We start from the raw sequence: 15,876 nt of genomic DNA on the forward strand, positions 1-15,876 counted from the left end.
ATGTTTCTCCCTCCACCATATCAATACTCCACATCAATAGTGTGTTGTGTTTGGCAGTTTTATGGGCCATCTATTAGTTACTATTTGTTGTGATTATATGGTATAGACACATACACACACCACTATACACGCAACACCATATTTACATGCCCACGGATATGCCTCCTAACACATGCTCGGCTCAACAAGATGAAAACTATAGTGACACACCGTTCATCTCACTAAATTCCTGTTGAAATCCTACATGTGTGTGCGTAGTATTTGTGGATCACCTCAGTTTGAACTTGCTATTAAAGTATATTGACATTATGTCGCTAGAGATAAATCAATCCCTCCCTCTAGCTATATATGTCGATATATATAAATCAACAAAACAACAACAACAAAATTAAGGTAGTGACAGCGAGTTGATGTTAGATGAGATTTTCCAATACATGAATTGGAGTACTACGTACTCATGGTCTCACTGGATTTTTCATTTTTGTTCAAAAATCCATACTAAATCCTAACTTTTCCAGGTGACCATATGTGTAACTTCAGTTTCAAGCACTGAGGAAAAATACAACCTAAATAATGAAACCAAAAGAATTTACCAACATCAGTACATCTCTGTGGTCCTCACCACTTGGTTAATTCGTCAACTCTGTATACCAACCTTAACTCCAAAATTAACTGTTACTACTACATACTCCTATACTACCTCAATCTGATCGAATTCAGAAACCATCCGGTACCGTGTTATCTCCGACAGTGAAATCAATTTACTTCAGACGCCGGTCCACAAGAGCTAGCACAAGCATGCACGCACATGAATGCATTGCCGCTGTAACTTGCAACAGCAGATTTGTCAATTTGGGGAACAACCCTATGGTCACCGTGCATGTACGCATCACGCATGCATGCAATTGTCTGCATCAATCACTCACCCCCATCACTCCATGCATGCATAAAGAAGAGAAGGAAAAAATAAAAAATAATGAAAGATATGATAAAGAAGAGGACTAATAGCACGCACAGTGCTCCTACGTGGCGAGGAGCTCTAGCTCATCACGTAGGAGCTGTTTTGCCACGTATTCATGAACCGTGCCTCAACGAGACTCCAAGTACCCTGCAGAGGGAACGGTAGCTCTAGGGCAAAAGGCAGGAGAGAGACTACACTTTTTATCGCTGAGCAGCGCCTCCCTCGTCCCGAGCGTCGCCGCGAGCGCACCGCCACCACCGGCGCGGTCGCCGGCGAGCTCCGCCCCGACGCGGCCGCCCAGATCCGCCCAGCCGCGCCGCGCCGTCCCAGAGCGCCGCCGCCGAACGTCGCGCTCCGCCCCGACGCGGCCACCCAGATCCGCCCGGCCATGCCGCGCCGTCCCCGAGCGCCGCCGCCGAACGTCGTGCTCTGCCACCGACGCGTGCCGCCGGCCCTGACGCGGCCACCTAGATCCGCCTAGATGCTTCACGACGAGATCCATGGTGCTCGACGCCGAGCTCTCCCCCTCCTGCGCCACCGAGCTCAGTCGTCGACGACACGCTGCCCCTGCCCAGCTCCGCCGCCGTGGACCGCCGTCGTCGCCAGGGGCCACCGCCGCCGCCGGGATCGGGCTCAGATCTGAGAGGGAGAGGGAGAGAGGAGAGAGCTCGGAGAGAGGTGAGGGAAGGTGGAGGGGTGAGAAAAGAAAAGTGATTTTTTCTGTGGGACCCATCTAAGGCTGAGGCTATTTGCACTGTGGGGCGTATACCTCCATCCTACGTGGCATCTTAGAACCACTGCACAGAGATACTTGCATTGTGTATGTCCTAAGGTTATGTTTCTCGTGAAGATATTTGCTCTGGTCCAGTCCAACAAAATGTACCTCGAGGTACCAAATTGTTTCCCAGGATGTGCACTGTTATATTCAACGATTGGAAATGATTTGGTACCTCGAGATACCGGTACCTCGAGATACTCTTTGTTATTTTTAGTTGGACAAAAACAAACCTCTTTCGTGAAAGGTTATCTGATTTTTTTTATAGTTTTTTAATAGTATAAACAAAGGAATCAACTGCAACAAAATTAAAAATTTACTCTAGAAAAAATGAGATGATAAGCTTTTATGTAAAATTTTCTATACAACACACTATTTGGCCATTCAAAGCATACTCGCAAGATTGGAGAAATAATCCGGTAGTAATAACGAAACTAACTCACCTGAAGACATGTCATCACATCTTTTTTTTTCTGATTATATTTATATGCCAAAATTTAAATAATCTTAAATTTAGAATTGAAGTTAGTCTTTTTACTAAGTTTATTTTTAACATTAGATTTTATATCGCTAAAAAATATGTATATAATAATTTTATATATAAATTATTTTTTATTTATGAATATGTCGTTTGTCAGTTGAAGTCAAATCTTTTCGGGAGTGACCGTGTCTGCGTTTGGTTGGATGGACGGTACGATTGAGCGACGTGCATGTGATGGACGAACGGACGACGTGATCGGCCTGAAGTGACCTCTCTTGGAAAGCCTTGATCCAACAACCCAGCTGCTGCTACGACTCCAGTAGTGGTAGCGTTTACCTCCTCTTCATCGATCAGTAGCTCTACCTATTTTTGTTTTCTGGCCCGGGAATGCATGCAATGCGATGCATTGGATGATGCATGGATATCCGAGCAAATTAAAGCTCATCTAGCTTGTTCAGCTTTCCAAAACTTCTGCGAGCCTGAACTACAGGCTACTGATCGACCTGACCCCTCCTGGATTGGATTGGTGCTCTTGGCTCCCTCTCACACCAATTTCCAGGCCCTGTTTGAATTTTACAAGGAAAAGTGGCGACCCTAGCTAGCTATCGCCTTTGCATTGTTGCCAAAGATATGAAACTATGTTTAAGATTGAGAAAATTTTTTGAGAGAAATGTCACGTTAAATATTTGATCGGATGTCGGAAGAGATTTTCGGACACGAATGAAAAAACGAATTTCGTGGCTAGCCAAGAAACCGTGAGACGAATCTTTTGAGCCTAATTAATCCGTCATTAGCACATGTTGGTTACTGTAGCACTTAAGGCTAATCATGGGCTAATTAGGCTCAAAAGATTCGTTTCAAGATTTCTTCCATAACTGTGCAATTAGTTTTTTGATTTATCTATGTTTACTGCTTCATTTAGGTGACCAAAAATTTGATGTGATGTTTTTAGAAAAAAATTTTGGGAACTAAACAAGCCCTAAGGGGCTGTTTAGTTCCCAAAAATTTTAACCCAAAAACATCACATTGAAACTTTAGATACCTAAATAGAGTATTAAACATAGATAAAATAAAAACTAATTGCACAGTTATGTGAGAAATCGTGAGACGAATATTTTGAGCCTAATTAGCACGTGATTAGCCATAAGTGCTACAGTAACCCACATGCGCTAATGATGGACTAATTAGGCTCAAAAGATTTGTCTCGCGGTTTCCACGCCAGCCGTTAAATTCGTTTTTTCATTTGTGTCCGAAAACCCCTTCCGACATCCGATCAAACGTCTGATGTGACATGCAAAAATTTTCATTTCACCAACTAAACACCCCTAACATAGGGCAATTCTTGAGTTTCTAAATGGACACTACTAGTGCGTAGTAAAATTTAAATATAATATATATATTAAATATTTTATTTAAAATTTCGTAACATATATTTACCAATTCATTTATTTTAATATGATATATGACACATAAATTTATCGTAATGTTATATATTTTAGTTTTAATTTTACCTTACAAAACTTCTACTACACATACTAACGGTGTAACATAATAAAATCAGATCCATTGAATCCAAAGCAACGGATAACTCACAATCATTAGAGGGTATCTTTAAAAAGATCCTTCTAGATGATATGTTTTCAATTTTTTAAATGGTTATCTTATAGTTTAAAAATTTACACTTGAAACACCAGAAAGAAAGGACCAATTACCCACATAGACAAAGAACACAATTAATTTTTTTCACACATACGGATCGAGAACATCCTATATATATCATAGAAATATCCAATCCATATTGGCGGATCCACCGCTCGGCTACCTTAGACGATCGCCCACACTCATATATGAACCCATGGTGAAATTGCAGTGTTTTGTAGATAATTATAAGCAATACCTCTATTCCAAAATATAAGTATTTTTAGATTATTTAAGATATCAAAAGATTCATTTTTAGTTACTTCAGCAGTTAATTTTCTGAATTGATTATATTCTTTTTCTAATTAAGCATCTAATTGGCTCTGAAATCATTGAAATAATAAAAATTATAGGAATTGGTGTATAAATGCTCACAATCACATGCATTGTGGTGCAAAATTTGAATCTTAGAAACACTTATATTTTGGAACGGAAGGTATTTTCAAACACTCATACAGTTAGATTTACTCATGGTCGGTAAAAATTTCTTGGCTCCACTGCTGTTTAACTGGAAAATCAACAGCAAAACAGATTGCATAAACAGCACTAGACAAAAATGGTCTGCACCATTTCCCCCTCCATATTGGCTGCCAAAAGAAAGGGACGGAAGAGCCAAACACTAGCCAACATATCCGCTACAGTAAATCAGTAAGGACGACAAGGCAGAACCACACCACAGGCCGCAAAATGAGATATCTCTGTTGCTTGATTGAACGTATGGGGACGAAGACCAAAATTCTCGCTTTGCGCGATTCGCGCGGGATATCCATGCAAAATGCGTAGTAGATGCATATACATAATTCGTGGCCCACACCTGCATACATATCACACAGTGTAGCTAGGGCAGTGCATCGATCGTCTCTGCAACCCGGCCTGCTGACTCCTCTGAGCTCCCGGCCGGATCGACATGCAGGCATGCATGCCGAGACTGACTGAGCCACGCCTCTTGCTTGCTTGGTCGATTGCATGCCTTGTTTTACCTGCATTTGGATTTGCACTCACTTTGAAGTAGCCTGTAACATGTTTTTTACTTCACCACCTTTTGGTTTGAAGCATGGTAGACTGAGTGATTTTCCTGCTCTTGGTGAGATATATTTTGGTAGGTGCTACATATTTTTCTCATTAGTTTATAGTACCTTCTGATATATCGATAGTAATAAGTTACCGCTCTGGATATATTAAAATTTACTGCATAGCAAAGCTGATCGACTAGATCGAAACGTTGCGATGACTTAGCAGTAATCTATATATATTTAGTGGAGTGCATTTGGGAGAAGGCTAATGGCGGTTGCAAGAAGATTTGCGTGATGGTGTATCGTATATAACTCGTGTTCGTCAACGGCAATTCAGAAAACCAATGATTTATCCACGGTAAAATGTACTGTACTCATGCAACCCAATCAAACCGCATTGTTATGACGTACAATTAACTGTACATCAGGAGCACGTGCACTCCTCTTTTCCCCCTTAAAATTCTAGTACAATTTGGACGAAGCTGACATGATTTCACAGATTATTCAGGTGGAGCGCGGCATGATCAACAGTAACCCAACCAACAAATAGTAATCGCATGGGGAGCGTGTGACGTATCAGTGCTACTGTACTAGCATGGATGGAACTCTGCAGCTAGCACACGAGTCTGAACGAAGAGCGAGAGCACCGATCGAGACGGTGCTCATCAGCTATAGCTCGAGAATCTCTGATCGATGAAGACTGCACGCGGCCCAAGAAGGCTCATGAGCATGCAGGTGAGTGAAAAAAAAAACGCGAGCATATATGCATGAATCCATGCACCGGGAATGAATGATGAGGCACTCCATTACTCTATGATTGGGGGGCGCCCCGATGAGAAACAACAAGCGACCGAGTAGCTGGCACACACTGGCATCATGCAGCAGCTAGCAGCAAGCATAGCGTACGTACTCCAGCTAGCTAGCCAAAAGCGATCGAGCGACGACGCGCTGTGCATTGCAGCAGCTAGCAGAGACGACGCAGGTGCACGCAGAGATGCAACAGTGGCTTCGCTGAGCGAGAGAGAGAGAGAGAGAGAGAGGTAGGTCTTATCATGTCACACACTAACGCCGCCCGGTGAGGAGAGAGATGGCGCATGCATGCATGGCCGGCAGAGAGAGGCTGTGCGCCTGTGCGTGTGGCTGGTGCTGCGTCGTCGTCGTCGTCGCGTACGTCGTTTGGTGGAGGCGCGCGCGGCCTCGATCGCAGCAAGCGGCAGCAGCAGCGGCAGCGTTGGAGCCCAATTCATGGCTTGTACGATGGCCCGCGCGCGATCCATCCATCCGTCGTCGTCTTCGTCGGTCCGGTCCTGACCGCGACCCGACATGCTCGCCCGCCCGGCATTCATGGCCCCCCAACCCCCTTCATGCCCCCCCACCCCACCCTCCTCTCACTTGCCCCACTAGCTAGCCAACGCTGCTGTGGCCAGAGGCCCAGAGCTACTACTACTTTTTTTTCCACGAGAATTAAAAAAAATTTAACCTGATCTTTGTGAATAAAATGCTGCAACACAAAAGCATAATTCCTGATCGGTTGAGGTCGCCGAAAGCCGTATAGTTAGTGCAAGGACGTGTGCGATACACTTTCAGCCAGCAAAAGCGTTGTCGTTCCATTCCTCCACCCCCTTTGGTGTAAAGAGCGGTAGCCCATTTCCGGTGCAGTACGGAACCAAGGTGGGCCTCTCACACACACGCCAAGAAGAAAAAGGACAACGAAAAAGGAGAAGGAAACCCAACCAGTGGTTGAGCCCGATGTGACGAGACCTCCTTCCACGTTGCGTCGTCGTGGGCCACCAACCAACCACAAGGCCTCGTGCGCCCAAGGAAACGCGGCATGTCTGGCCCACCAAGAGGCTTGTTGGGCCGAGTTTTGATGGGCCCTGTGGGCCGGGCAAACAAACTGCCAGCCGCGGCTCTCTCTCTCTCCCTCTTCGTCGTCGTGGGGAAAGTGGGGCGAGAGAAGCCATAGCCCATAGGCGCCAGTAGTACTGAGCGGCGGCGGCGGCGGACGGAGATGGGGAAGGGCAGCGAGCTGTGGGACGATTCGGCGCTGGTCGACGCGTTCGACCACGCCGTCGCCACCTTCAAGGTAGCGCGCCGCTGCTCTCATCTCTGGACTTGTATGGCCTTCGATCGCCGTTCGTTTCCACGCTGATTGCAACCTATAGATACCCGCCAGTTTTTGCTAGGGTTTAGGGTTTGGGAGTGGGCTTCGCGTTGCGAGTTGGGATCTTACGGAACTGTTGTGCCGTGCGTGGGTGCTTTTATGGGGTTCCAATTTTGATGCCCCGTGAGCAGAAATCCGTAGAACGCACACGTAGCAATGGCCACACTTGTTTGGAATAGATAGGTTTTTTGTACACAACGACGTTCCCTGCTGGTACCAAGAACGTTTACTAACTAAGATGTTATGAAGTAATTTCTTGGTTATGGGAGAATGCTGGGATATATATTTTTTTACTCCATTTGTGCAGTTAACTGGAAAGTTGGTTTGCATTGGGTTGATTAGTTTGATGGTTGGCAGGCTACGCATGGCAAGGGCACCCAAGCAACTCCATCGGAGAATGAGGAACCAGAAGATCCTTCTGCCGCTGCCCCCGCTGGAGAAGAGCCCATTTTGACTGAGGTGGCAACTGAGTAAGTATTGAGTATATTGTTTTCTTCTAGTGCCAGTCGAAGCAATATGGATTATTTTCCTGTTGCGCTAACAACCTAACATTATTTGTCTTATGTGAAGAAAGAGTAATGTAGTTGTGAGTTGTATTGGTATTTAGGGAGTGGCTTTATTCAATTATTTGTGTTATATGTCCGTCCACCTTTTATTGATAAGAAGGGTTTAAGACGAGTTAGCTCTTCACATATGGTTTGAGAGGCAGTTATTATGATAAATTTAACAGTTTCCTGGAGGATTGTGCCGCTAGCTTCCTAGCCAGTTCCTGGTAACATTTTTACCAGATATATTCCCATTTGGTTCCTGATAACATTTTTACCCAGGTTCAACCCTGATTGAGTCTTCACCACATAATGGTTCACGCAAGAACTGACTTAGTTCACTGATGATAACAGGAGGCACTTACAACTTTAAACTTCTTTTCTTTTTCTTTTAAAAAATAGACAGAAGTGGAACATTTCGCGCCTGACCTTCTCGTGCAATTTAATTGGCCTTTTCCCCTGATCTTCTTGTGCACTTTAAAAATTGCCTATCCATGTGCCTCATTTTCCCCTGATCTTCTCGTGCACTTTAATATACCTTTTTCATTTACCTGCAGTTCTGCACAATTTAAGTTCTTGCATTGTTATCTTGGTGCTTCATTCTCTCAAGAAATAAAGAATTATTAAGTATCACCTTTGTTTATTCACTTTAAGGCCCATAGAGAAAGATGGTAGCCAGACAGAATTACCTTGCGAAGCATCAGAGACACCATGTCAGACCCATGAAGAAAGAAAGCCCACTGAGCAGGCTCCTCTCCAGGGGACGGATCTGGAGAAAGAGACACATTTCTCAGAGCCCAAGATGCATGCCTCAGATGCTACTGATGCTGAGCAAAAGGATACCTCAGACCAGCAGACCTGGGACTACAATGAATTGGTAAAAAAATACTATGAACTTGAGGAGCAAAGCCGGAAAGTTCTTGAGCAACTGCATCAAACAAACTACTGGAGTTACCAAGTCCCTGGACAATCTTCAGTGTACCAACAGGTTCAAGTTCCTGCCTATAGTGCCACAGCACCAGATCTGCATTCTTCAACCATTCAAAACCCATACTGCTGTGCGAATGTACCCCTGGTATCAGTCTCCTGTTGTTCAACTGGCCAGACAAGTGGGGCTTCTTGTATGCAACCAAGTGGTGGTTGTAGCATATCATTGACTTGTAAGTGTCCTGTTGGTTAAGCTATAGTTATTGTTTTGTTCATCTGTTACAGAATTTTTTTCAAGCATGCTCCGTTGCCTGGTTATAGAGTACATGATGTAATTCATTTTCAGGTGATCAATGCCCTGGCACAAGCACAGCATATTCTACTGGAGCATCCTGCATGCAGCAGCCAGAAAAGGTGTCTACTGACGGTGATCAAGTTGCTAAGGCTGCAATTATGACTGCTGAAGGTGCCATGAATTTCATGAGAAGTACAATATCTGGAGATTCAGGCACCTTTCCAAGTAAGCATTTTTTCTTGTTTGGTGTGATCAAAATTCATCCGGTATGGTTCTTTATAGTGTATGGCTGTATACATTTTAAATTTTTATTTGCAAGAGTAGGGCAATAGCTAGTTATGCTTTGTTCTCCTAATCCTTACTCATATCGGGTTATCATGACTTCATGAGCTTCCTTTCCAGTTTTGAACTGTGGTTAGGATTAGTAGGACATGTTGTGCTTGTTTTTTCAACAGTCCTTCATTTGTATATCTGTATGTAGGAGTGGACACTGCATCTGGAAAGGAGGGCACAACTATGGGCATGAATCCAAATTTTGACACCGTGGGAGCAGATAGTGATCTTGCTGTTGTCTTAAATGCATGGTATGCAGCAGGGTTTTACACTGGCAGGTAATTCTTGAACTCTGATCCTCAGATTGCAAAGTTTCATACCCTCCTCTCTTATCCATAGTTACCATCCAAGCCTTTGTTAACTCATATCCTTTCTATATTTTGAGAAAATGCATGTGGATCACTTTTATTATTTAGCAATTATTTGATATTTTGGATAAGAAGAGCTCAGATACACCAAAAGTTCCAACCTTGTAGTTGATTTTGTAAATTTTGTTTATTATCCCCGATTATCTTTTCTTTTCATTGGGCGGTACCTATAAGAAGTTACATTTTATTTTCCTTGGGTAGTACCTCCAAACAAGATTGATTTGTTTAGATCTTGTTTCATGATAGCCTGTTTATTGATTTTGATGATATAGCTACAGTTATATGGATCACCTTCATCAGTGCACCTGATTCTTTGTCATTTCGGCGCCAGGTCATTCTATCTTGCTATCAACTTTTGCATTCATCTTAATCGTCTGATTATTGTTGACAGGTACCTCATGCAGCAATCCATGAAAAATTCCAGACAAGGCTGACATCTGTTAAAATCCTATCCATTTGGAATATCGGCAAAGATGGCCCTTCGGCTCCAGAAGAATCAAGAGATCGAGTACTAATTAATTGTGGAACTGAACATTCCTCGTGAAGTTCAGTATGATATCAGTGCTTTTTCCTCAAGTAAGAATTATGGTACAATTATGCATTAAGGAGAAACAATGGTACCGATCATTTTGCTATCCACGTCTAAGAGATGAATTGCATCCCATGAATGATTGCGTTGCTATTGCGCCGAAATCTGCGGTGAAATGTACAGTGTGTAGAATGTAGATTCCTCTTTCCAGGGAGGCACTTGTGCCATACTGCCATGTCGATAGCTTTACATCTGCCTCAACTCTGGGCAGCTTCCAATCTTTACAGGTGGATGCAGCAGGTTTAGGCGTTGTGGTACAAACAGAAAGCATTTGTGCTTGTGTTTTGTCGAGGTGTGGCTTGTTTTAGCACAAAGTTGCTGTGATATTATGCTTGCCGGCCTGCCTGGCCACGAATTGTTGTTATGTGGCAGTGGAGGTAGGCCGGTCGCCGCGCGACACCTTTCATGTGTGACTTGTCCATCACTTCAGCGTACACGTTGACCCAGCTGGTGCGTCAGGCCAAATTCCATCCAAATACTCTGCAAATAAGGCCTCTGCTCCTGTTTATTCCGGTCCAAGAGTTTGTGTCATTTTTGACGGTCAATCTCGCTCATAATATGCTGTCGATGTCATTCTCATTCATCGCAGAGTATGCCGTGCTGTCTGCCTCTTGTATCCGTAAATAAAATAACGCATCTACACATAATTGCAGTTGTTAATCAGTACTAGTAATAATAAAACTATATAGTAATACAAGGAGAAGAATACCATGGTAAGTCACCTGCTAAAAAAATTAATAACGTGTTAAGAAGGGTTAGGAAAGCGATTAACACAGAGAGGAAAAAAAAAAGAGAAAGTGTTTGGAAGTCTGAAGCAAACAACTGAACAAACAGCATAGTAGGTGGCACCAGAGAAAACCGCAACTCGAAGGCACCTCCCCGGCGTGGACACAAACGCAACACAAGAACTCGAACTCCACCGAAGAAGAGGAAACGACGCCGCGGCGGAAACTACGCGTAACGAGGCCTCGTTCCGGTTGATTCCGCTCGCCGAGGTACACCTCGCCCCCGATCTCCCTCGTCGCGTTCCTCTCCACTCCCACGCCTCTCCATCGCGCTATCTGTTTTTTCCGATCTGCAGGGCGGCCGGAAGGTAGGTAGGTCTCGCCGCCTCTTCGGGCGCGCGCGCGCGCGGCCGGCGAGAGGCCCGCAGGCACGGTGTTGAAGTCGTCCTCCTCTCCAACCCGAGCCCGCCGGCGAGAAGTTTTGGGTCTCCTACTTTCCATCTCGGTACGAATCGAGTTGAAAGGTATTCCTGATTCCTTTCTCATATCCCTCGGTTCCCGCGCCACTTGACGAGGAATTATGGAGTAGATTGGAAATCGAGGATTGATTCATTTTACTCCAATTTAACCTATTCAGTTTCTTCTAAATTTCTTGGAGGCATGGTGTACTAACTCGTAATAAATTAGTAATAATATATTTTGTCTCCAGAAAAAAAAAAATCAGGGTTTACCCATGCCCCACCGTTACGTCCGCCCCTCGCGTTGACTGATCAATTTTGATGACCTTCAGGGTTCTATACCGTTTACGATTGATTTATGATGTAATCTAACTTCTCAAATTTTCTTTTCTGGTGATGATTTTGTTAGCCTGCTAGTGAAAATGAGTGACAATCTGATGGATAAAGTTAACGCCTTCGGCGAGCGGCTGAAGATTACTGGATCAGAGGTTAGCAAGAAGATGACGGCTGGCATGTCCTCCATGAGCTTCAAGATGAAGGAACTCTTCCAAGGGCAGACTCCTGCGGACAAGATTGTGGAGGAGGCCACCTCAGAGAACCTGGACGGGCCTGATTGGTCAGCAAACTTGGAAATCTGTGACTTGATCAACACAGAGAAAGTTAACAGTGTCGAGCTGATCCGTGGGATCAAGAAGCGGATCATGCTGAAGGAGGCTAGGGTCCAGTATCTCTCCTTGGTTCTTCTTGAGACCATTGTGAAGAACTGTGAGAAGGCCTTCTCAGAGGTTGCTGCTGAGAGGGTTCTTGATGAGATGGTCAAGTTGATTGATGATCCTCAGACAGTGGTAAATAACCGGAACAAGGCACTTATGCTAATTGAGGCATGGGGAGAGTCTGGTGATGAACTTCGCTACTTGCCCGTGTATGAGGAAACCTACAAGGTATGTGAATAGAATAGACCTTTTTATTTGGCTCAGGTTTGTATTATGCTCTAGTTTCGCTAATTCTAACTTGCAGCAGTGAGTTCTAATTCCAGTCTGTGCCTGTTCAATAAAATATTGGTCAAAATTATGTATACCCTCCATAATGTGAGCTAGTCAGTCGACCAAGCAACTCAATTTGGCAACCAGGGTTAACGAAACTGTGTCGTGCGCTCCGACTGTGGCTTGGCGGAGGCGCGGTTACCACACGGTAACAGCAGAGCCGCCGTAAATTTGAATTTGAAAATTTTGAATTCAAAATCGACGATTACCGTGGCTTCGAAGACAAAACCGCGCGTTTGACTCAAAACCGTGCGATTTCAACCGAAAACCGGGGCAAGCATAATCCGAATGTAGAAAAATGCAAAAAAAAAAATCTGAAAAAATCTATAAAATTGTAAGAAAAATAGGAAAATAGTATATAGCTATATTTGTGACATTTAGGACATGTTTTAGGAAAAAAGAAAATTTCAGCTTGACCTTTACTAAATTCATGTCATTGCAGCAAATATATAGATGACTAATGATATTTCACAACTTTTGCACAACATAAGTGGTATTCTAAGCACATTTCACACCATAAATAGTAGGAAGGACCATAAATAAGCTAGTGTCCATAGATCATAGTATAAATAAAGTGTCCATAATACGGTCTATAGTACAATACGAAGCTGTTCAAATAGAGTAGTGTCCGAAATATCAAATATTGTCCATAATATGATGACGTGAGTGGAGATATGTTGGGAGTAACATACTCGAGGGGCCTTATGTGTACAATCAATTTTTTTCTTTTTTTGTCTCCATTTTTCAGTAATGAATTTTTATTCCTTTGTAAATTTATTTTTTTCGTCAATTTGTTACACCAAACGTCAATGCAAATCAATCTCTACCTCATATATATTTTTTTCCAAATTTTCTTATTTTTTTTAAATCTGAGTCAAATTCAAATTGCAAAACCGCGGCTTACCGAAACCATTCCCTGGCGGAGAGCCTGGTTACCGCGGTAACGCGAACCCTGTTGGCAACAACTTGCTCAAGATATGATACTTTAGCAGTTAGCACAATAGATTGATCCAACTACTGAAATCTCCTTTTGTTTCACACCTAATAACTAAGGGTTGGTACTTGGTGATAATTTGTAGTTGTCAAACTTTGGTATTTGCGAACCAGTGATAATTTGTGATGATCGTAATATTTTTACCGTCAGCCCTCAGTTAAATTTCATACCTTTAACTAGATTGAACAGACCTTCATCAACAGTTTTGAAATTTTAAGTCTTGAGATGATGTCTTGAACATTTTAACACAATTCGATGTTTGTTTCAGTGTCCAGTTTGAAGCTGTGTTAAATGACTAATATAGTAGATGTGGTTCTCTCCTGGTTTTTGTAGAGCCTGAAATCAAGAGGAGTGCGGTTCCCTGGGCGTGACAATGAGAGCTTGGCCCCCATATTTACTCCTGCACGTTCAGTAGCTGAAGCTGAAGTTGATGCAAACTTATCCCAGCAGAACTTTGAAGATGTGCATGTGCATACATTTACCGCTGAAGAAACGAAGGAAGCTTTTGATGTGGCTCGTAACAGCATAGAACTTCTTTCAACTGTTCTTTCATCTTCTCCTCAGCAGGATGCTTTGCAGGTAACTGGATTTTATCTAACTTCATCCAAAGATCAAACACTAGGATTATGTTTTACTTTGCATCCTATCTGGATAAAGGATATTTTGATTACATTGCATATGGATATAATTGTTTAATTGCTCTTCATATTGTGGTAACAATGCATGAAATCTGTTTTCTCTTGGAACTATGTTTATCTATTCTTTTTTGGCTGTGAATAAGGGTGGTAATGGACTCAACTTTTTCGCATTGTTGGGTCCAAAATGGGGTGGGCTAAAATTTTATAGATTTTTTATTTATAATTTTTTAAAGGGTTAAGGCTTTGTTTCTTTCAGCTTAAGATTATTATAATCTAGATTATTGAGTCAAATTATTATAAGCTAGATTGTTATAATCTGTAGTAGAATAAGTTGTGAGTTGTTTCTTTTCTAGATTATTATAGTCTAAATTATTGGGTTTGCAAGTCTAAAAAGGGAGTGGGGTGGCATTGGTGGGTAATTTTTCACCCAATAAGCTAGAAAAAGTTCACCTAAATGAGCTTATCAGATTATAATAAACTGAGCCCCAGATTATAATAAGCTATTTCAATAAGTTGTCTGTTTCTTTCAGCTTACTCCCAATAATCTGGATTATAATAATCCCAAGCTGGAAGAAATAGGGCCTAAGTAGGGTTGTGAAAAGACCTAAGGCATATGAGCGGTGAGATTCTATATGGTTCAATTTTATAAGTTCAAAGTTTAATTTCTGCTACAAATTAACTTTTAAGACAAGAAATCTAAGGTACTATAGGGTCTTTAATACCTTATAAAAACTGCTTTGTATATTTGCTTATCATTTAGCTGTACATATCAAGAAAACAAATATATTTAAAATAAACACTATAGCACATTATTGAGCGTGATATGCTATTTCTAATAGTGATGACATTTGTTGCAGAACATGTTATCAAAGCAAGCAATGCATTCAGCAAGTTTGTACCTTTTACGCGTGCAACAACGTGTTTTACGTGTTGTTTAAAAGTTTGAAATATGTGTGAACAATTTTAGGCCTACCAAAAGTTAATGGCGAAACTGTTTAATGTTATTTACTGGTTGATAATCTTTTCTTGCACCCAGTCATGGGGTGCCAACTGAAAATGTGGGAAGTGAACATTACTTGCTACAAATCCAAAATGTACTCTTTAATGGCTGTCCCTCAGTATGTTTTGACTAGCTCTGTTATTACTTGTTACCACAGGATGACTTGACAGCCACTCTTGTGCAACAATGCTACCAATCTCAGCACACAATCCAGAGAATGATTGAGACTGCTGGAGACAACGAGGCCATGCTTTTTGAGGCCTTGAGTGTGAATGATGAGATCCAAAAGGTGCTATCCAAATATGAAGAGATGAAGAAACCCGAGGCGTCTGAGAATGCAGAACAACGGCCGGTAGTCATACCAATTGCCACAGAGCATGAAGATTCTGCTACGGTTGGCAATGAAGATGCCCTAGTCAGAAAACCAGCTGGTTCTCGAGCAAGGTCAGGTGGAGATGATGATATCCTTGATGATCTCGATGAGATGATATTTGGCAAGAAGGGAGGAAGCAGTTCCCAAGAAGGGCCCAAAAAGCAGGATGCGAAAAAAGATGACCTGATCAGCTTTTAAATACTTTCTGGCTAGTCCCAATTTGCTCGTGGGATCAGAAGATGTTTACTGTTTTATAGTGCTGAACTATATTTGTATTCATCCCGCAGTAGGTTGCACGTTCGCCAGGATTTGGATCACTTGTTTATTTGCATACGATCTATCATACTTGTTTGTCACAATTTGTTCGGTTGGTTAATGCTGCTCCCGTCACATCCTCTGGTTGCATATACTGCATCTGCACTGGATGGCTAATTATCTCTTGATGGAGAAACACGTCCAGTATAATGTATGAACCTCAGCTCCTATTCATTGCTCT

General features: G+C 42.6%; 2 protein-coding genes across 2 annotated transcripts; both read left to right on the plus strand.

The window, feature by feature from the left end:
• The first annotated feature begins 6,871 nt into the window (after positions 1-6,871).
• On the plus strand, positions 6,872-10,224 carry LOC102701791. Its single transcript, XM_040521399.1, has 6 exons — positions 6,872-7,014; positions 7,450-7,562; positions 8,292-8,797; positions 8,911-9,084; positions 9,341-9,470; positions 9,952-10,224. The coding sequence occupies exons 1-6, from the start codon at positions 6,940-6,942 to the stop codon at positions 9,992-9,994; spliced, it is 1,041 nt and encodes a 346-aa protein (XP_040377333.1). The 5' UTR covers positions 6,872-6,939; the 3' UTR covers positions 9,995-10,224.
• Positions 10,225-10,927: 703 nt separating this feature from the next.
• LOC102702070 (TOM1-like protein 1) lies at positions 10,928-15,875 on the plus strand. The gene is made up of 5 exons (XM_006647667.3): positions 10,928-11,144; positions 11,231-11,398; positions 11,742-12,273; positions 13,703-13,948; positions 15,165-15,875. Exons 3-5 carry the CDS (start codon positions 11,755-11,757, stop codon positions 15,576-15,578), a joined length of 1,179 nt encoding a protein of 392 aa, XP_006647730.1. The 5' UTR covers positions 10,928-11,144; positions 11,231-11,398; positions 11,742-11,754; the 3' UTR covers positions 15,579-15,875.
• The last annotated feature ends 1 nt before the right edge of the window (position 15,876 follows it).

This window comes from Oryza brachyantha, chromosome 2 (genome assembly GCF_000231095.2).
Source record: "Oryza brachyantha chromosome 2, ObraRS2, whole genome shotgun sequence".
NCBI lineage: Eukaryota > Viridiplantae > Streptophyta > Magnoliopsida > Poales > Poaceae > Oryza > Oryza brachyantha.